The sequence below is a fragment of the Carettochelys insculpta genome, chromosome 26 (genome assembly GCF_033958435.1).
Source record: "Carettochelys insculpta isolate YL-2023 chromosome 26, ASM3395843v1, whole genome shotgun sequence".
NCBI lineage: Eukaryota > Metazoa > Chordata > Testudines > Carettochelyidae > Carettochelys > Carettochelys insculpta.
The window spans coordinates 8,745,149-8,765,743 of NC_134162.1; the positions used below are offsets into that span (position 1 = coordinate 8,745,149).

General features: G+C 46.3%; 2 protein-coding genes across 2 annotated transcripts; both read right to left on the reverse strand.

Moving 5' to 3' along the window:
• Nucleotides 1-22: 22 nt before the first annotated feature.
• On the reverse strand, nt 23-5,832 carry CIMAP3 (ciliary microtubule associated protein 3). The gene is made up of 6 exons (XM_074977677.1): nt 5,687-5,832; nt 4,064-4,206; nt 3,411-3,509; nt 2,029-2,162; nt 963-1,080; nt 23-287 (listed from the first exon to the last, which is right to left on the reverse strand). The coding sequence occupies exons 1-6, from the start codon at nt 5,739-5,741 to the stop codon at nt 219-221; spliced, it is 618 nt and encodes a 205-aa protein (XP_074833778.1). The 5' UTR covers nt 5,742-5,832; the 3' UTR covers nt 23-218.
• Nucleotides 5,833-8,227: 2,395 nt separating this feature from the next.
• On the reverse strand, nt 8,228-18,131 carry LOC142001766 (acidic mammalian chitinase-like). Its single transcript, XM_074977307.1, has 11 exons — nt 18,107-18,131; nt 16,136-16,165; nt 15,009-15,210; nt 13,768-13,824; nt 13,495-13,660; nt 12,353-12,477; nt 11,501-11,624; nt 11,190-11,375; nt 10,481-10,600; nt 10,244-10,385; nt 8,228-8,481 (listed from the first exon to the last, which is right to left on the reverse strand). Exons 1-11 carry the CDS (start codon nt 18,129-18,131, stop codon nt 8,228-8,230), a joined length of 1,431 nt encoding a protein of 476 aa, XP_074833408.1.
• Between the last annotated feature and the right edge of the window lie 2,464 nt (nt 18,132-20,595).

Consider the following 20,595-nt stretch of genomic DNA (forward strand, 5'->3'; position numbering starts at 1 on the left):
CACTGGCAACATATGGTTTGACACTGGAGAATGTTTTATTGAAATTATACCAGTCAAGCATTCATGTAAACCATGGCCAATTCTTTATGAAGCAGCCTGATTTTGGAGTCAGACTAGCATTAGGAAAGCAGTGAAACACCCCGATTTTTGGTGGGACTAAAAACACAATTGAGATGCTTACTGGAAAGGAAAAGGGGTGCTCTGATGGGCGGAACTATTCAGCTGTAATATAAGCTCAGGTAGGCCAGTCGATTCCGATATTTCTTGAATTCTTTGTCTGTAACCAGCTAAAACAGAAATAAATATTGAAAGATGTAACAATGTTTAGAAGTAGAGCACACGCTGTAAAACAGCATTGAAAGCAAGAGGCAAGTTTAACAGCCCCAGTGTGGGTTGCCACTGATGTTTGAAAATTGTATCTCTACCACTTGAGTTACAGAACTCTCATTAGCTGCTAGCAGGGTGAAGTTTTAGCATCTGCGTGACTCAGCTTACCTGTAGAGAGCCACATGAGACATTGCACTGGCATATTTCATGAGGTACCTTCTGTCCATAGATTGGAACTGTCCTGTCCTGGTAAACTTAGGTTTCCTGTTTCAGCCTTCTCTCCAGACCCATTCTTCATAAATTAGTCCCTGCGTACCTGACTGCAACTCATTAACAGCCACACTTAGAATCATAGAATCATAGAAGAGTAGGACTGGAAGGGACCTCAAGAGGCCATCGAGTCCAGCCCCCTGCCCTCATGGCAGGACCAAGCACTTTCTAGACCATCCCTTCTTTCCTATTGCTTCCTAGCTTCTTGGGTTTCTAGCAATATTTCCTCTTTCTGTATGCACAGGAAGCATGACATTAGTCCATCTAAACATCCCCACAGTTTCCTTTGTCTGATGCCTTGATCACTAAGCCCTATTTCAAATGTAAAGAATAATTCTGTGGATGCATGTATATATATTCCATACCTCTGTTCTTAGAGTCCTCTTCTTTAGCATTGGTACTAAAGACCAATCAGGAGACCCAAATTTCATTGGCCAAGTGACTTTCTTGTGTGGCAGCTTGTCTGCTTTATAAGTTCCAGGTCTAAAGGAAGATCAATACAAAATGTATCTCATTTCTGTAACTGATTTAGATGTGCAGTTTACACTCTGCTGGTTCTGGAGGAGGGGATAGAGAGGGGATTGGGTTATATATATATTGGGTGTGCCGTGAAATTATAATGAATGCTGAAGTGTGCCATGAGGTGATAAAGGTTGCTGAGCACTGCAATATCTCACACTGATGGTCTATATTTTAAAACCAGATACAATGTTACTTCTTCATTGCTGTGATATCTGGTTAAATTGCTTCACTATGGTTTTGCTGTATATGTTGCTGGGTTTTTGTTTTTGGTCTGACAACAATTATTTTTTAAGGAAAATTGTCAGAGGTGTTCCACACAAAAATATTGTTGTTTCCTGTTCTTTGGTCTTAACAAGTGTAAGAAACACTGCTCTACGAGATGTGCATTACATGATCTTTGATTCATGACTTCTAAATCTTGAGTAGTCACCTGGCTATTTGAGTCCTGAGCTTATCTTGAGAGGAGACCATGTTTTGCCAAATGTGCCAAATTATTTAGTTGTGTTGTGCTATGGTTAAGTTGAAACTGACACTCTGTTTTATGAAAGCAGGATTTTGGGTCTCCTGGTTCCGTGGTTTGCTCCTTGTGTTAGCAACACTTTAAGTGGTCACAATAAATCTGGCACATATAGTAGATTCCCATCTGAAGATGGATTTGTGATTTTTTTGAGCCCTTTGCTTCTCAAGATAAAATCTGGCTGATTTACCTTGTATTAGCAACATTGGAACCTCAGTGTGTAGGGTGTCTTTGTACACGCCAGGTAAGATTTTCAAAGGTATGCAACACAGGGCAGTTAGAACATGCAATTGCCTACCTCTAATTTGTACCTCTGCAATCCTCCCTGTAAGGCCTACGCTGTTTTTTTTTTTACCTTGCTGGTAAAGGAGTGAGAAACAGATTTATGGTACCCAGGGAAAAGCTCTCTATCCAGAGCCTTCTGCGGAAATCGTGCTGACTTGATGGAAAAAGGGGCATAGGCAGGCTGGAACTTTCGGTCTTTGACCCATGCTGATTGGTACGCACCAGGACCAGGAGCGATGGTCTGTTTATAAAGGAGCAAATGTAAAGAAAAGAAGTTAGCATGGGAGGCAGGGGGAAGCTGATGTTCATTTAAATTCCTGCTGCTCTGACATAGTCAAGGGGTCTTAAAGTGATTGCAGATGTAAATGTGTGCATGTTGCCAACGCTGTGTAAAGTGGTTTGAGTGTAAATGAGAATCAGGATCCATGTATTTTGGAAATTTTCTAATTTAGTTCTGTTTTTGGATTGCTAGAGACGCTTTGGCCTTCAAACCACAAACCTTAGAGCAGGCAGGTGTCTCTGAGATTTTCCTTTTAATCTTTTGGTGTGGACCCAACTGCTCCAAAAATTATCTTCTGGGAATAATTAAGGGCTCTACAGGTATGTAGGACAGTTCTGCTGAAACCTGCAGTTGCAAAGTAGCTTGAAGTTGATCAGTGTCTCTTTAACTGATCTACTCTATTTTTGAAGTGCCTAGCACCATTATACCTAGATGCCACCTGTCATTACATCTATTTCTGAAAACCTCCTCTTGGTTGAGGAATAAAAGAACAAAGAGCAACTTCAGCAGGTGAAGAAGTGGATTCATTGAGGGGACAGACGCTTCCTTTGTCTTTGGCTACTTTATCAGCTGTAGAGAGGGGATACTTCAATAATTTCTCCACACTTCAGCAAATCACAGTAATCTATAATGAAATATACACATGCAGCTGGCTGAAGGAGCAACTGAACCTTGGACAATGAATTAGCTTGAGATCCATTCATTGCTTAATTTCTGTGATTTCTTTTTTGGGTGGCATTTAAATGATTCATGGAGTTCACCTCTGGAAAAGGGTGAATTTCACTCAGAATTTATAAATATCTAAACTAACAATTCTTGTACACACTCTTATTTTTATAGCGCTGTGACTATTAAAAGAAAAAAATGATTTTCCTCCCCAAAAATGTCAGAGTAGGACTCCTTTTAGGTCCGTGTGCGCCATGGACCAGATTTGCCAAAGAATCCAGCATCCAATGCGCAACCAATGTGTTCAGTGGTTTTGAATATTGGACCACTTATGTGGATGCCTGAATGCATGAAGGGATGTTTTGAAATCCAGCCCTACATGTGTAATTCTGCCATCAAGTATCTGCAGCAGCCAGCAACATGAATGGAAATTAGGCATACATGTCGTAGGCAGTGACAATGGAATTACAAGGCTGTTAGTTTTCTAAACACCCACAGGCACACCCAGAAGTCTTGATGCACAGCAGAGAATGGGTTTCTTACCTTGCGCTCTGGTGGGAAACGTAGGGCTGTTCTTGCTCCCAACACGTAACCTTTGATGCTCTCTGGTTTATGAGTCAAGGCGTATGCCATGCTGTTCCTCTGCACGTCAAAAGCAGATGCATGCTTCATCACTCACTTCAGTTTAAGGTGTAATGCGTTTGAGCAGCTGGAGACTGAACTGTTGTTAAAGTTGCTTAGCTCAAGAAAAGGCTTTTTATCCAACTTTCACTATTACAGGTGGTCTGGTTTTGTGAATAAAGCATGTGGCTGGGACTTGGAAGCTGTGGATTTATTTCCCGGCTGTGTCACAGCCTCTGTGCGTGATTCCAGGGAAATCACTTAATTCGCTCTGTGCCTCAGCTGGTAAATGAGGGATAATATTCCCTTCTTTTGTTTCTATTGGATAAATGTTTAAAAGTGAAATTTAGGCTCCTGAAGTCACATTTGAAAATGGGATTTTGACTCCTAAGTCACTTAGGCACTCTTACAAAAATTTCCCCTTTTCTCAATAGACAGTTTTCCAGGGTTGTGACGGTTTCATTAAATAGATGAGCAGCCCCCAGGCCACAGGAACCTGACTCTTGGTTGGTGATGCAAGCTGCTACTGTCATCTTACTACCCTGGGATGGGAGCTCTACTGCAGAGCAACTCACCTCTTCCTTGTCGTAACTCCCAGGCCCACGATGGGGGTCTCCCAGGATGGGTACCAGTTGGTTCCCCAGTCTGTCTGGGGCATGGTGAAAGGGGAAAATTTTCCTTGCTTGGCATGATCCAAATGAGTTTCGCTTCTGCACAGCTATGGATGCCAGAAACAACAGAGACGTAAGTTAGAACAAGTACCTGGGAAGCTAGCGTGATTTATCCATGGGCGTGGGCTTAGCATCTCAACTCTTCCCCGCTGTGTGTTCAGCAGGGATGGGGGAACCCCCCCTGCCCTGCCCCATGGGGCTAATCTAGACAAGAACAGGGAAGCTTCAGGCTGGATGCGAGCAGAGGAGCCCCCCACAAAGTTGTGCATGCACATGGGAGTCCTGTAGGATGCAGCCAGGCTGGATGTGGACAGGGGAGCCCCAGGAGGTGCCTGGGGAGCTCAGAGTAGGCAGGGGAGCTGCTGGGAGGTGCTTAGGTTCGGTGTGGACAGTGGAGCCCTCTGGAAAGTGTGGTTGTGGGAGTGTCTCTGGGATGCCTGGGTTAGGTGCAGACAGGGGAGCCCCTGGGCTGCACCTGGGCTCAGTAGCAATGGGGGCAGATGGGTTGGGTGTGGGAGGGGAGCCCTAGGTGGTGCGAGGCTCAGCAAGAGCAGGGGAGCCCCAGAGAGGAATGGGGCAGGCAGAGGAGTGTCAGAGCTAGACATGGGAGGGGAGCCCCGTTGGGGGTGCAGATCGACAATGGCAGGGCTCTGGGGACAGGAAGGGGAGTCAGGGGGTGGGGTGCAGGCTGTGGGAGGCAGGATCCATGGGGGTGGCTGGGAGGGGAGATCCCTGGGGGTGCAGGCTGTGGGAGGGATCTCTGGGGGTGGGAAGGGGAATCGGGGGGTGGGGTGCTGGCTGCGGGAGGCAGGATCCCTGGGGGGGAAGGGAGGTCCCAGGGGGTGCCGGCTGCGGGAGGAGGACTCGGGGTTGGGGTGCAGGCTGCGGGAGGGGGCTCTGGGGGTGGGAAGGGGACTCAGGGGTGGGGTGCAGGAGGCAGGATCCCTGGGGGGGGAGCCGGGGGGTGCAGGCTGCGGGAGGCAGGATCCGGGGGGGGAGATACGGGGGACGCAGGCTGCGGGAGGGGGACTCGTGGGGTGGGATTCAGCCTGCGGGAGGCAGGATCCCTGGGGGGGGATCTGGGGGGCTCAGGCTGTGGGGTTCAGGCTGCGGGAGGGGGACTCGTGGGGTGGGATTGAGCCTGCGGGAGGCAGGATCCCGGGGGGGGAGATCCGGGGGACGCAGGCTGTGGGAGAGGGACTCGGGGGGTGGGGTTCAGGCTGCGGGAGGCAGGATCCCTGGGGGGGGAGATCCGGGGGACGCAGGCTGCGGGAGGGGGACTCGGGGGGTGGGGTTCAGGCTGCGGGAGGCAGGATCCCTGGGGGGGGGAATCCGGGGGGTGCAGGCTGCGGGACAGGGACTCGGGGGGTGGGGTTCAGGCTGCGGGAGGGGGACTCGGGGGGTGGGGTTCAGGCTGCGGGAGGCAGGATCCGGGGGGGGGATCCGGGGGGTGCAGGCTGCGGGAGGTGCATCCCCGGGGGAGCTCTGGGGTCTGGAGGGGGATCCCGCGGAGGCGGCTCCACTCACCCGTCAGCTCCCACTGCCAGATCATGCCGGCGGGCTGTGTACGGCCCGTTCCCATGGACACGGCGGGCGGGGCTCCCCGTGCGCCCCCTCGGTCTCTCTCTCCCGGCCCCGGCCCCGCGGCCGGAGCTGCTCGCGGTGTAAGCGGCGCTGGGTTCGCGGCCGGCTCCGAGCGCCGCGCTGGGGCGTTGTGCCCCGGCCCTGCCCTGCCCTGCCCGGGGGCGCTGGTGCGGGGACAGCAAGGGCGTGGCTAGTGACAGGTCGGGGAACAGCTGTTCCTCCCCTTGTCCCTTCACCGATGGTCCCTTGGCGCCCACGCTCCGGCCCTGCGGCTGCAGCTGCCCCCAGCAATGGTCCCTCTCGTTTTTCCCATCCATGGGGGGAATAAATTTTGTTGTGTGCACCGAGGCGCGTGCGGAGGTGCACCACCAGTTGCAACACAGGCTGCTGGCTGCGGGCGCTGTGCGAATTAGCTGGGCAGCTCCCAGCTCTCTCCTGGGCGGCCGCCCAAGCGCTCAGCTGCCAGGGAACACTGGCTCTGACCTGTTTGTGTCCCCTGTGCACTGGGTGCAGGGTTAGGCTGGTGTGGGGTCCTTGCTACTGCAGCACCCAGAGCCCCAGGTCCTTCAAATCACCACCATGCAGTGCGCTTTGGGTAGCTCTTTTCAGCCTGGGGAGCGGGGTGGCCTTTGGGCAGTGCTGAGGGCTGGCTGCCCCTGGACCCCCCCCTTCTCGGAGCTCAGAGCCGGCTTCTCTGCGATGGGCAAAGTACTAGTCTAGAGTAGGGGTTTTCAACTCTTTTCCGTTTGCGGAGCCCTACAAGTTTTCCTAATAGAAGTGAGGATGCCTTTGGAAATCTTAGACATCTGATCATGCCCCACACTTCCTAATTCCTGCGGAAAAGTGTTTTCCACTCCGCCGTATGATTACATACAAACCCTGGCCCAGAATGGGACATACACTTTATATGGAAAGACCTCCCAGAGATGCTGTAGGACAGGACCTTATCAGTCACAGCCACATGAACCCAAACCACGAACATTCGAGGGACAACTGCCTTTAAACTGCAACGAAGGGTCCCGTGGCACCTTATAGACTAACAGAAAAGTTTTGAGCATGAGCTTTCGTGAGCACAGACTCACAGATGCATCTGATGAAGTGAGTCTGTGCTCACGAAAGCTCATGCTCAAAACTTTTCTGTTAGTCTATAAGGTGCCACAGGACCCTTCATTGCTGTTACAGATCCAGACTAACACAGCTACCCTTCCGATACTTGCCTTTAAACTGTGGCTCTGCCATCAAGCAGCCCCTGTAAAGTTCACAGCAGGACAGTTGAGTCTTTGTCTATTACAATAGACCACACGCTCTGATGTGGACAGTGATGGGTGGTGGTGGGGCGCTGTGGATTTTCAGAGGGGATGGTCTCTGTCAACCTGGGAATTAGTGGGCTTTTTATACCTCCCTGCCTATGTATCTTCCATCACTACAGTATCTGGTGGTGACCCTAGGTGAGATTGTCGTGTGTATGGGAACCCTTTTTTGACATGCTGAGCAATGTGGGCTATATAAAGCATTGAACTTGTTATTAGACTCCATCTTTAAGCTTGCGTGTGTTAGTCTGTACGTTGGACGGGCAGCGGAGGGGTTGGTGCCGCAGGGTGGGAGCTGTAAGGCAACTGGTATGACACAGCTTCTTTGTTTCTTGTCTCACTACTGATGTTTTCATGCCAAGCAGGATCTGGGTTTGTTCTCATTCCTGAGCATTGTCTGCTGTCATTAGTCTTGTCTCACCAGGTTATAGCATTTATGCGTCTGGATTTCACAGTACCTTTAAAAGTCCTTTGTCAAAAGCATTGCATATAGGAATCTAGTCACATGAGTGTAAGTGTACAAGGGCATCACCAGGTGATGTAAATTTATACCCCTCCATAACTGATTTTTATTATAAACTAATTTGTAGGACTGTTCGATTAAACAGTCTCATACATAAATGTAGCCTCCTCAGCTATGATAGGGCCTGTTATTTTGTCAGCAAGAATGCAACCAGCATATAAACTCAGCAATTCTCTATGGATATTGTATTTTAGGTCAAACTGAAGGACTTTCCAAACCCGTTGGTTAGAAGTGTTTCGTCCTGGGTCTCTGTGCAAAGGGAAAGTACATGACAAGGGAAGTGGTCTCACTTTAACAGTTTCATGCTCTCCATGTGGCTCTCTGTGTACCTGCCTGTAAAGTACCCACCCAACTTTGGGTGCCATAAGAATAAGTGTAGGAGAGGGCCAACTCTTGCACTGGGTCGGGGATGCAAATACCTATGGTGTTTGGGGCTGTGGAGATCCCATGGATAGTTCATCCTTGTTTCAGCTGTAACCTCAACTGAACCATATAGCACTGTGGAAGCACTCGAAGGGCTTGGGGCGGTGGATGAAAAAACCACAGGGGAGCGGCTATTGTTTATGCTGAATGCTTTATGTCATCTCAATTCATCTGTGGAATTTGGGTCAGATTAGGATGGTTCATTAGCTGTTAGAGCCTGATCTGTTTTCATGCCCAATTGCAGCAGGAGCAGCTGGAGTCAAAGACCAGGCCAGACTGGCAATTTTGCAGGTAGGTTTTCCCATTCACGCAGTGGTAGAAGCTGTTCTTGCTAGATGGATCTGGGTAGAGGCCGCTGGCCTTGCTGGCACAGAAGTCTGAACCACTGCTGGGGTTGTTACCAGAGCTCCCACTTCCGCTCCCACTTCCGCTGCTGGGTGCTTCTGTGATTGGAGAAATGGGCTGAGCAGGGGCTGTGCAGCCTGAAATAAAAGAAGATAATCATGATTCCAGCATGATCCTTCCAGGAATGCACTTTGTTCTATCTATAGGTTGAACTTCTCTAATCTGGCACACTCTTGTCCGATGACATCCGTAGTCTGGCATGGTTTTAGTTAGGTGTCCACTTAGCATGGGTATAGACAAGTTTCTCGTGGTCCCATAAAGTTTCTTTACAGCCCCAGTCCTGGCTCTCAGTGTTCTGTGCTGTTATTTAGCTGTAAGTTACCCCTAAGTGTCTCCTAAGAGCCCAGTAAGCAGTGGAAGTGTTGGTAATGCTGCTAGAGAATATTGACCTCTTGCCATCTGGCAAATTCTCTTGTTCGGGGCTGGTCAGATACCAAGGGCGCCAGACTAGAGAGATTCAACCTGTACCCACCCGTTTTTATGCCTCTCCCCTATCATTTCAGTGATGGAATCCCAAGAAACAGCATTTAGTGCCTGAATTCATATTGGTTGAAGTTTGGTTAAATTCAGATCTGGGGGTCTGTTGGCTTCGTTATAACGATCGCACCAAACTATTACATCCAGTTTCCCACAGTTTAGGCACATCCACTCTGGATCTACAGCAGCCCACTTCTTTCCTCACTTCGGTCCTTCCGAAAGCCCTGTAAGCAGAGCTCAGTTGTGATTTTGCTGCTCCAGCCCCTATCTAACCATGAGCAGATACTATCTATAGAGCAGAACTGTGAACTCTGTCTTGTGACCACACCTCAGAGGACTGGAACACATGTTTTCATGTCCTTACTTATGACTTGGACTGAGCTGAGTCTGAAGGAGAGGAAAAACTGTAGAGTTAGTCCCCTGTGCCTCTTACCAGCTGACTTTGCAGCTCACTCTAAGGCTTCATTGACACAAGGCAAGTAAGTTGATTGCAGATACACAATCCTAGCTACTGCAATTGCATATCTGGAATTGACTTACCTGCAATCAACTTGCCTGGCCATCCTCACCAAGGAAAGTCAATGGGAGAGTTTCTCCTGCTGGCCTCCCTTACTCCTTGTGTCTTGTGAGGTGTACGGGGGCCAGCTGCCCACCCCTGATAGGTTGATTTCATGCATCCCAACCAGGTGCACAAAATTGAACCCCAGAATATCGACCCTGAGTGGGTCAATCTTCTGGGTAATGTAGACATGGCCTAAGGCATTTCCACAAAGGGAAAGGGTAGAAATGTTCTACAGTAAGGAGTTGTGGATAGGTGCTTATCTATATCTTATTACCTTGAGATAGTGGCTATTCAGGGTAGGGTTGAATCAGGCAGAAAGCAGTATTGCATTGCTAGCACAGTGGTTTTCAACCAGTGTGTTGGGAGAACTATCCAGGTATGCTGTGGGGGGTAGGGGGAATTGATGACCCTACACCAGCTGGGGCTCAAAGAGCAAGGCTGCCCGAGTCCCAGCTGGAGCAGGGTTAGTCAGTTTCCCTTTATAAGGGGAAATGCTGACCCCGCAGAAGCCCATTCACACTGTGAGGCAGCTGAAATACTGCTTCCTGGGCCAACTGGGCTGGCAGGGAGCCTGACCCTATCCTTACTGTGGCAGAGGGGCGAGAGGGATCCTATTGAAGCTGGAATGTGGTATGCGTGCTCACACCTCCCACCACCCTGTGAATAAAAAGTGGGTGTGCCGTGGAATTTTTTGTCTCATGGAAGCATGCTGAGTTACTGACAAGGTTGGGAACCACTGTGGTAGCATGCAGCTTCTCATCATGTTCATTATGGGAGCTGGTCCTGCTGGAGTAACTTACTAGAGCTCTGCAGTCCAAGGGCGTTCTTCAGAGTGTTGATGAGGGGGAATTTGCCCTGGTTGCAGAAAGTGCCAGTGAAGTCATCCAGGTCCAGGGACCAAACCATAGCACCACCAAAGTTATTCTTCATCAGCCACTGAGCCTGTGAAGTGCCAGGAAAGAAGCTCAAATCAATCTGAAGTGAGCACCCAATGGGAACCGTGTCTGGCATTCATGCATCAGAAGGTCTCACCCTACCTTGATGTTGAAACTCTTGATGTTGTCATAACCAAGCCACTCGCTACCCTTGTAGGCATAGGGGACATCCTGAGGGGTATCCCAAGCCTGGGTGGCTCTGTTGCTCAGGAAGGTGCAGATCTAAGAAAAAGGGAAGAATTATAAGTGTCCTATTGAAAAGCACCACTCCAAACTGTGGCAATATCTTTGGCTTAATAATTAATTATCACCATAAGTATCATCTCGAAGCATCTGTGCTCCTTAATCGGCTTCATTTAAATTAATTTAATTAACATCAAGAGATGACGTGGAAGAATTAGGTACATCACTGGGAAAAGAATTAGAGTGGGCTCCCTGATTGCTTTACCTGGTGGACTCAGTAATTAATAATCAGTTAATTTACCTTTTGTGGCTAACAGGGCATTTGTGATGTGCAAGCATGAGGGTGCATTTTATTCTGTTTCTGACACATGATGCTGAAATTAGCTAAAGTCATATAATCTATTTTTATATCGGGCAGAATCAGTTCACCAAAAATAATGTATTCTGTTAATCTAGATCCTTGTTTTGTTTCTCTTCCCTTTGTCCTTGAACAAACTTGTTATTTTATGAATGAGTTGCAGTTACTAGGGGATCTTTTGTTAGAACTTACGTCAGACTTTGACTCACGGGCTAACAGTTCAGCGCATTAGTGATTTAATATGTATGTAGTATGAGCAAGTACAGATACCTCATAATAAGCCCAGAAACCAGATTGTCTTGTGTAAGGTCCAGCAGGCCCTGGTCCTGAGGTTGGAGCACCAACAGCAGTGTTGGATGGATTGCTCAGGGTGAAGGTGTGTCCATAGGTTGGGAATCCAACAATGAGCTTCTCAGCTGGGGCACCGTTGTCCTTCCAGTAATTCATGGCATAGTCCTATCGGCAACAGTTGCATTAAAGTCTCTTCAAGGAGCTGCACGCTGCAAGGTTAATTCTTACATTCCTGCATTGGCAAAGGCTGATGGCACGACCCTGGCCCCAAGCTTTCAAGATATACTTACAACATTGAAGTAGATATTGCTGCCAGTGTCTGCTGGACCTTGGTACAGGGGGCTGTTCTCTCCAGTGTATCCTTCCGAGGAGACATGGAAGTCATATGTCATCACATGGAAGTAGTCCAGATACCTGTGGGGATCATGACATACATCCGCTATTCCCTCTAATGTTTCCCTCCATGTGCAGAATAAATTTTGTGTGTACTGGGGCATGTGCAGATGTGCACCATGGGTAGAAACACACGCTGCCGGCTCTGGGTGCTGTGCTAATCAGCAGGGCAGCACCTGAATCTCTCCTTGGCAGCCACTCACGTGCTTAGCTTACAGGGAACACTACATACATCTATCTCCATTCCTTTCTAAAGCACCACGTGGTTCATACTCTTAGTAGTGATGGTGCCATAGTGGTGATGCTTGTCGTGCTCCTACTTCCTGCATGCCTGGCTTCCCGGCAGCCTATCCCTCTTCTCCTGCATGGATGTTCTTCTCCTCTTTGAGTCTTGTGCACCACTATGACGGGATCAGGGCTTCACCCATAGTGGCCAGGGAGTGCTTACAATTTAGTGCAGTTATGTCTCTGAGCAAACCCTTCACAGGCTCAATGCATCTATCAAAGCAGGCAGGAGTGACCTAGTGACTTGCCCTGCTGTTCGAAATCCGAACATCAGATCCTCGTGCTGTTTGTCCTCTGAAGTAGAGCAGCTCCCCCAACACTATCAAGTGTTGGTAATAACTAAAAGAGAGATCAATTTTGACCTTCCTACCCCTGCTTGGCAGCTGCTAGCGGATAGCTATTTGCCTCTATCAGATGGGAAAAGAAGGTCGGCTTTTATTACCATCTGAAAGCCTGGTACCCACTGGCTGAGCTGAGGGATCTGGTAGCCTGACTCGATGTTAGAGAGCCCTGCGGCCACAGCGGCAGTGACCATGAGCCTGGGTCTGTTGACTTGCTTGGCTTCCTGCTCAAAGGCTTCCAGCATTTCCTAGGAGAGAAGTAAGGAAAAATTAGTTTTCACCTACCACCAGTGGTGACTGGGGATGAAGGTTCTGGCGGGCACTGTCTTTGTGTCCCCCCACAGCTTCCTTCCACCCCAAGCCCCTCCTCTCCCTATCCTTACTCCACCTTCTCCCCTTGTTCTGCCCCTGCCCCACTCCCGCCTCACCCCTCCCCACCTCTTCCTCCAGAAGCAGCACAGTTCTGACAGCGAGTATGGAGATTGGTGAGGGCTGGGAATGCACATGATCTCCTGTACACCCCCCACCCCCCATGTGTCATCCTGCCTACCACCAAGACTGAATCCTCATGGCCTTCACCATTCTGGACAGAGAAGAGCTCAAAATGTCTACAAATTTCTTTCTGTCTATAGTTTGTTTTCTTGAGATCGTGCTGCCCAGTGCAACCAAAAGAAAGTCAGCATCACACTGTGATCTTCAGGGATGGACTTAAAAACATTTGTCTGCTCTTTAAAAAATTTGTCTGCTCTTGGGAAACTTTTAATCCGCTAGATAAAGGAGTCTTGTTACTGTAAAATATGCTGAAACTGTGACTGTCGGTGCTTTACGCTGTTTTGGTTTGAGCCTGTTACACTCAGGCTGCGTCTACACTTCTGGAAGATTGACCTGGTGAGGGTAGATCTTCCAGAGTTCAGTTTCTCATGCCTGGTGCTGTAGCTAGAACAGTATATCTGAAATTGCCTTACCAGCCTAGTATAGACTAAGCCTAAGGGCCAGGCAGTCTGCTGGTGGGAACACTAGGTGAAGTTATGTTATTTATGTTGTAGTGCAGAGTGCTGCAAGGAGAGTGTCTGAGCAACCTTCCTCATGGAAAGCAAATATGTACCTTGTCTTAAATCAGTAAAGCTAACTCATCCGAGGTTTCGTCTGAATTAACACAGAATCTGGTTCACCGAGATTCGAGTCTGTTGTGCCTTGTTTTCGGTGTCCTTCCGCGTGAATTGCTATTTGGCTTCTCATTAGCCAAGCTCTTATTTCCACCTTACCTGAACCAGGACAGTGAAGAGACCCTTGTCCTGAGAAGGGCTGCCTCTGGAGCCAGGGTACTCCCAGTCAAAGTCCAGCCCATCAAATTCATACTGGCGCAGGAATTTGATGACAGAGAGGATGAAGGTCTGGCGGTTTTGAGAGGTGGAAACCATTGTAGTAAATCTAAGGACACAGAGCAGTAAAGGGTCAGTGGAAACAGCTGTTTGTTGTTTCCATCTATATCTGCAATACCATGACACCACCAAAGGAAGGGGGTGGATTGGACTTACGGGGCTGTTCCAAAATTCCAGCCTCCGATAGCCAGGAGGGTCTTCAGTTGTCCGTTCCTGAAAAGGGGGGAATTAAAAAAAAAAAAAGGGTCATAACAGTTAAAAACATTGAGGCACTATTTCTAGTCATAAAGGAAGGGCCAACTTCAACAATTGCTGTCTTGCCACTTTTAATAATGGGGACTTATTTGTTTTCTTCAGTTATACAGTCTGATGACTCATCCAAGACTAGATTTAGGCCCATCCATAAATCCATAGTGGCTTCATACATGTGAGCCAACACGTACTCTCCTCTCTGTTTCCTGCCTCTTTTCTTTGGATTTATTCAAGCAGTGTCTGAGCTGGAAGTGTCATTGATTTTCACTTGATCAAGCTGTTCTCTCTGTCCAGCTGGAGAGAGATTTATTGCCTATGATTTACTCAGCATGGATCATTTTGGAACAGGGAGCTTGTTACATGAACTTGAGTGGACATATGTGGGTGGGTATTATTATTGTCCACAGTAACATTGGTCTGTTCACCCCATGGTCCATTCCTTGTCATGGTGAAGTGGCTTGTATGTCTCAATGACCTGGAGAGCTATTCCAGTGAGAGCTACGGCTCATGGAAGTGTCACACAAACTAAACAAGGCAAAGGGTTGAAACCAGAAAAATTTTGATCACGTCTCCCCAAGGTAAAAGGGTTTGACTTAGTATTAACAACCCTATCCATAAACCGCCCCCACCCACAAATCTTACAGGAACACCTACAAGGAAACCTACAACTACACAAGTCTTGGGAGGAGTTGGCAATCTGCACAGACTGAGTTTGACATCTGGTAGGGAAAGCTGAAAAGAAGCTGCCCACAGATGACCCTTCTCTCACCCAGGACAACCACCCACTTTAGTACATGGAGCATTCAGACCATGTTCCAAGCAGTGAAGGCAGCACAGATTGCAGTGGAGAAGAAATAGTACAAGCTTGCAGTTTTGGGCTGGTGTGAGACAAACTCAAATGGAACCCACATGGAAAATGGAAAAGTAAAAGACCTGGGACAACATGGAGAAGATCTACTGAGATTGAAGGACAACAATGGGGGTACTCCTGGGGTCATTTAGAAATTTTGTCCTGACACAGAGTGAAGTGGAGAAGACTTGTAAATGACCTATGCTCCACTCGGAGTACAAGGGTTTTAGTCAAGTAAGTCAAGCATTGGTCTGTGAAAGAAGCCAAGGAAGTCCCCTTTATTCTAGATGCCTACTGGTTTTTCAAGCCATTGAAGGATTGGTAGAGTGTCACATCATTCCATTCAGTTGTGGTGATCTCATTGTTGGACATTCCAGCGAAGGCATAGATCAGGTGAGTACATAGGCATGGGTCAATGTTGTCAGGTTTGAAGCTCCCAAGGCCTGGTCTATATTGGCCCCAGTTGGTGAAATAACATGTCAGCAGATAGGCAGAGCCTGCACAGAAGAGAGGAAGGTATGATAAAGGAGTTTGCTATGAAGAACAGAACAAAACAATACGAGAAAATCCAACCTTGTAAAAAAATTGTAGTGGGTTCTCCTTTGCTACATTGGACAGGAGGTACCTATGGGGCCTTAGTATACATGGCAGATCTTCCAGGACCATTTTATGTTGTCTTCAGAGACAATACTACTGAGGTAGGTTGTATTAAGAATTTAGTAAATAAAGATGGTCCACCCTAAATGCAGTTATCTAACTTGATTGATGGAAAACTTCCTTGCAATCTAAGCAATCGCCTACCCAGGGTGCTCAACTTTACATGAGAATGAGATCTCAGAGAAAATGTTTTGATTTAATCTTCCTATTACTTATCTTTCATTAAATCTTCTTACCTAGGAGCTTCTCAGCAAATTAAGAGCCAAGACGTGAGATTTGCCTAACTGACCTTGTTTCCATGAGATTGCTGTTGAGTTGCTTAAAATGCCAACTTACTTTGTTTTTTATTTAAATTATAGATTCCCCTTCTTGTTCTACAACATAACAGGCCACATTTGTCCCTGATGTAGCACTACTGAAGCATGTAAAGATTAGGGGATGCCCCCTTGGTTTGTCAATGGTACCTGCTTCTTTTATACCTTTTCTTAATCTACATTAGAATGAAAGCGATTCAAAATTCTCATGTCTTATTCAAAACTGACTACCAACCGTGTTCTAGTATGATGCTTAATAAATTAAATGCATTTACTTAGATTGATAGAAAGGGCATACAACTGATTGTATGCTACTTTTATCTAGCTATCTAGCTACATCTAAAAGAGTTAACTTAAAGAATACAAGATATATTGAAACTTCCTCCTTTCCCAAAGGGAAAACAAAAATTTGTTTTCAGCATTTAAAAAAAAACAAAAACAAAGTTCATACCTATCTGTGCATTCAGCAGAAGTGCCAAACCTTTAAAGAAAAATAAAATAATTACAATAATAAACCTGGGACTATAAAACCATTTGACTGATATCATGGCAGCTCCGAAAATATTTCCCGTGCCCCACTGTTGTGCATTTGAAACTACTGGAGAAAGGACAAAGCTCTTTTTGGTGTATAGACAACTTTTGAGTCTTCGTATCTTTGAAGTATAGTTTACGTTTTACAATTCAGCGGCTGTTTAAAAAATACTAGGAATGCCTCTAAAATAATGAGAATAAATGTGTGTGTGTTTGTTAACAATGGGAATATATATGTGTATATTCCCACTTTGTTTTGTATGCATTCCCAGTGTTGTTTAAACAGCTGCTGAATTGTAAAACACATACATAAAAGAAACTTGAAGCAAGAATTACTTCAGGGCCCACATCATCTAAGTTACTTTGTTCTCAGTGATAGGAACATCTCCTGATTTGTTGAAATTAACAAATACTATAGATACTTGATCAGGATTAGATCTGGAATTGTGCTGGTTACAAAAACCACATGTCCTCTACAGAATCAAAATGAAAGAATGAAGAAAAATGTCCCTTATTAGATTATCAAGAAGCCTATTTATTTTTTGCTTTCTACTGTTTGCTTTCTAACAGCCAGTGTTTAATAAAATTATATAGCTAATTTTGCAAATTGTTATGAAGAATCATTATTATTGCTACCCATTTCTTACAAAGCACTTCTTGGCCAAAGAGCTCAAAGTGCTTTTTGAAGTGGTCAGTATCCTTATTTCCACTTAATAGACAGGTGAAGCTAAGGCACAGAGCAGGGAAGTCTAACTCAGCAGGCCATAGCAGGTCTGGGAACAGAACCCGGGTCTCCTGAATGCCTTGCTGGTGCACTATCCACTAGGAAACACTGTCTCCCCTTTGCGCCTCACAAAAGACAACTTTTTTTCTCCAGTTATGTATGTGGAAAAGCTTTTCCAAATGTTTTTAGTTAAAGTTTATATTTCCAAACACCCATTTTCTTTAACAAGTCTCTTTGTAAGTCTTTCAAAACATCTCTCTCTTTCCTTTTACATTTTAGCTTTGCTCCGAATTTTTGCTACACTTGTTTTTAAATCCATGGAGTAGTGCTGCCTATGACTCTGTGGTCTAGGGGCCCTGGGCCATACAACACATCCTGCGAGTTTCCCTCCCCAGGTCAGGTAAGCCTTAAAGGTGGGGTGACCAGATAGCCAGTGTGAAAATTCAGGACACTTTTTTAGGAGTGGGAGGCAGGAAGGAAGGCAGAGGGTATATAAGGCAAAGCTCTTAATATCAAGACATCTGGTCATCCTAGTCAGGTGTCAAAAGGGGTCAAGACAAATTGCAGAAAGACAAAGGTGTAGGCCATGGCATCATGTCAGGTGACATCATCCTATCCAATGCATTGTCATTGCCCGTGACATCAAGATGAGGCAGGACTTCTGGTTAAGGTGTGACCAATGACATGACAATCATTGTCTCTTCCACCCATCTCCTTGACATTTAGCAGGAGGGCCATATATCACACACACAATTGCAGTGTTATACAAATCCTTTCACAGAAACTCTGCTAGCTGGGTCCCTATGGTTACTCCATTCCATCCCTTTCACATTGTGGGAAAGATACCTGAAGGCTCTCCCAGAACCCTGTCAAATAGTTGTCCTCCGCATCTCAATAGGCAGTGTCCTAGCCATGCTGGGTATTAGAGAGGCAAGGTGAAGGAGGAAATTTACTGGACCAACTGCTGTTGGTGAAAGAGACATGCACAGAGCTTTTCTTCAGGTCTGGGAAAGGGAAGCCTGCCTCTCTTTCCTACAGTAGTTGGTCCAATAAAAGACACTACCTCCCTTTGCATCGCAGGTCATTTTGGATATGTCTGCAGTGGATCCAGGAGTGTTTTTCCCAGCCGTACATGCCCCTTAAGAGAAGCAACAGAGTCGGACTTACCCGTGAGAAGCTTCAGCTTGGCCATCTTGCCCCTGTACTGCTCCTGCAGTGCCTCTCGTAGGCTTTTATGTCATGCTTACCCCGGGCTGTGCTGCTTTATCATCCAAAGATTGTGGGAAGATTGTGTCATTCGATGATTAGCATTATGCAAATAGAACCAAATAACCTTGGTACAATGGACCCATTTGAGAATTGGAATCAAAAACAGTATTATCAGAGTTTGTATTTTACAGAGCTGTTTGGGGCCCTGGTAGAGGTAGATTACAGTGTTACACTTCTGGGGAGTGCTTGTTCTACTGATTAATTTTAGTTTATATAATAGATTACGGAGTGGTAAATGGTTACTGTACAACCACACGGTGCATTGATAGTAGATATTTCATTACACAATCTGCTCATACAAGGCTTTTCAAGTCTTGGTTCTAGTCTTGTTGGAATCGAGGACAGCCCTGTAGGACTTTTGTAATTAAGTTAACCAGCTCACCTGAATAATTTTTGACAAGTGAAAACCCTGAGGGTGTGTCTACACTTGCATTTCTCTTTTGAATTAGGCATGCAAATGAGGCAAATAAAAATGCAAATGAAGTATGAATGTGCATATGCAGCACCTCATTTGCATATTCTAATTTAGAAAGAGCTTCTTTCGAAAGAAGAAAGCCAGTGTAGATGCTGCCCTTTCGAAAGTAAACTCCACCTTCGAAATAATCCTTCTTCCCTTTATTTAATGGGAAGAAGGATTCTTTCGAATGTGGGGTTTACTTTCAAAAGAACAGCATCTACACTGGCTTTCTTCTTTCGAAATGAACATATGCAAATGAGGTACAGAATATGCAAATTCACACCTCATTTGCATTTTTGATTTACCTCATTTGCATACCTATTTCAAAAGAGGAATGCAAGTGTAGATATGCCCTTAGGGTCCATTTCTGCTCTCAGTTATATCTGTCAAAGCCAAGAACATTATTCTGAGCTGGGTCACACCTTGTTGTGGGCTGAGTTAAAATCTCTCTCAAAACTGATGTATGAATGCACCATTCATTTAAGATAGCTATAAGAAATCCACGGGTCTGGCACACCTAAAACAAGGGGTGGAAGCTCGTTCCATGTGGATAAGGGGCTGTCAGAAGTAGTGGGTGTATGAGATGTTAGACACACAGAAACTGAAAACAGAGGTAATATCTTTTATTAGACCAGCTTCTGATACATCTTGCTTGGTCCATGCTTTCTGTGTCTTTCCATGGCTTCTGGATTGCTCTCAGACTGAGGATCTTATATTGTCATTCAGTTACCATATTTTCATGCCACAAGGCTGCTCTGGATAAGAAGCCAGCAGGGTACATTTATGTCCCTTTCTGGTGGTTTGTAATGCTGCAATTTACATGTATTTCCAGTAGCAGGGGTGAAGGAATTTTAAGGCCACTAGAAAGGATTTTTAAACATGCTTTCCAGTGGTTTATGGTCTCTTTGTAGTTGAATGGTTTCCCATGCTTGAACATACTGGCCAAACTACTGCAATATATTTCTTTTTGGTTTAGGAATAGCTCTGCTCAGTTGGTGATACTGACCTTGACACAGAACTACCAGCTAGATGTCCCTGTTAGATGAGTAATGGCCTAAACCTCATCTCACTGGCCTTACATTATATGGTTGCCTTTCCCTTCACACTGGGCTAATTTCAGGGTTGGATAATTGGTCACCAGCTCCTTGAGCTGACTGCATCATGGTGCAGTAGCCATGCCTCTAGAGCAGCCACACCCAAGGTCCAAGATCAGACATTCAAACAGGAAATACAAGCAATATTAGTGAAAATAATGGTGTACGAACACGGCACAGGCATTCTCAACCTCGTACGAGAAGTATTTTGTGTTAAATGAAGTGACGGAGAATTTTCACCAGGTCACCTAGACTCAGGGCTTGTCTACTCTTACCACCAGCTAATGTGCTGGAGATCAATCTTCTGGGGTTTGATTTAGTGGGTCTAGCATAGACCCACTAAATCGAAGGCTGAGGGCACCCCTGTTGACTCTGGTACTCCTCACACTTGTGAGGAGTAAGCGAAGTCAATGAGAGAGTTTCTCCCATTGACTTCCTGCTGTAGGGATGCTGGAGAAATTCAACTATTCTCATAACTGGAAGGCCATATCTTAGATTGACTTTCTGCCCCCAGTGTAGACCTGGCCTTAGCTTGAGACTCTGGGGGAAAAACGAAAAGGAAATTTTCAAACCATCCCATCCAACATTCCACTTATGAGCTCACTCAGAAGCACACTCCTATGGTGAAGGTGAGCCTTTCCAATTACGTTTATGTAATGGAGGGGAGGTGGACATTTTTTCCAACCTGCGTCCCAGGTGGCGTGATAACAAAAGTGATTCAAAACACAAATTGGGAAAATACCAGTAACCTTCTCATAGGAGATCGGGTTTTTTTTTATCGAAGTCCTTTGTTCTACCTCCCCTTGTTACTGAGATTAGCCTGGTCATGGGGGGAG

Bases quoted from the DNA above. Each gene is read 5' to 3' on its own strand.
- CIMAP3 (XM_074977677.1), bottom strand. From the start codon at position 5,741: ATGGGAACGGGCCGTACACAGCCCGCCGGCATGATCTGGCAGTGGGAG. The intron at 4,207-5,686 runs GTGAGTGGAGCC...TGGCATCCATAG, and splicing joins CTGGCAGTGGGAGCTGACGG to CTGTGCAGAAGCGAAACTCA. The intron at 2,163-3,410 runs GTAAGAAACCCA...CTTTATAAACAG, and splicing joins GTTTCCCACCAGAGCGCAAG to ACCATCGCTCCTGGTCCTGG.
- LOC142001766 (XM_074977307.1), bottom strand. From the start codon at position 18,131: ATGGCCAAGCTGAAGCTTCTCACGG. The intron at 13,825-15,008 runs GTAGGCATCTAG...CCCCCTTTTCAG, and splicing joins TTCAATGGCTTGAAAAACCA to GAACGGACAACTGAAGACCC. The intron at 13,661-13,767 runs GTAAGTCCAATC...CTGTGTCCTTAG, and splicing joins TGGAATTTTGGAACAGCCCC to ATTTACTACAATGGTTTCCA.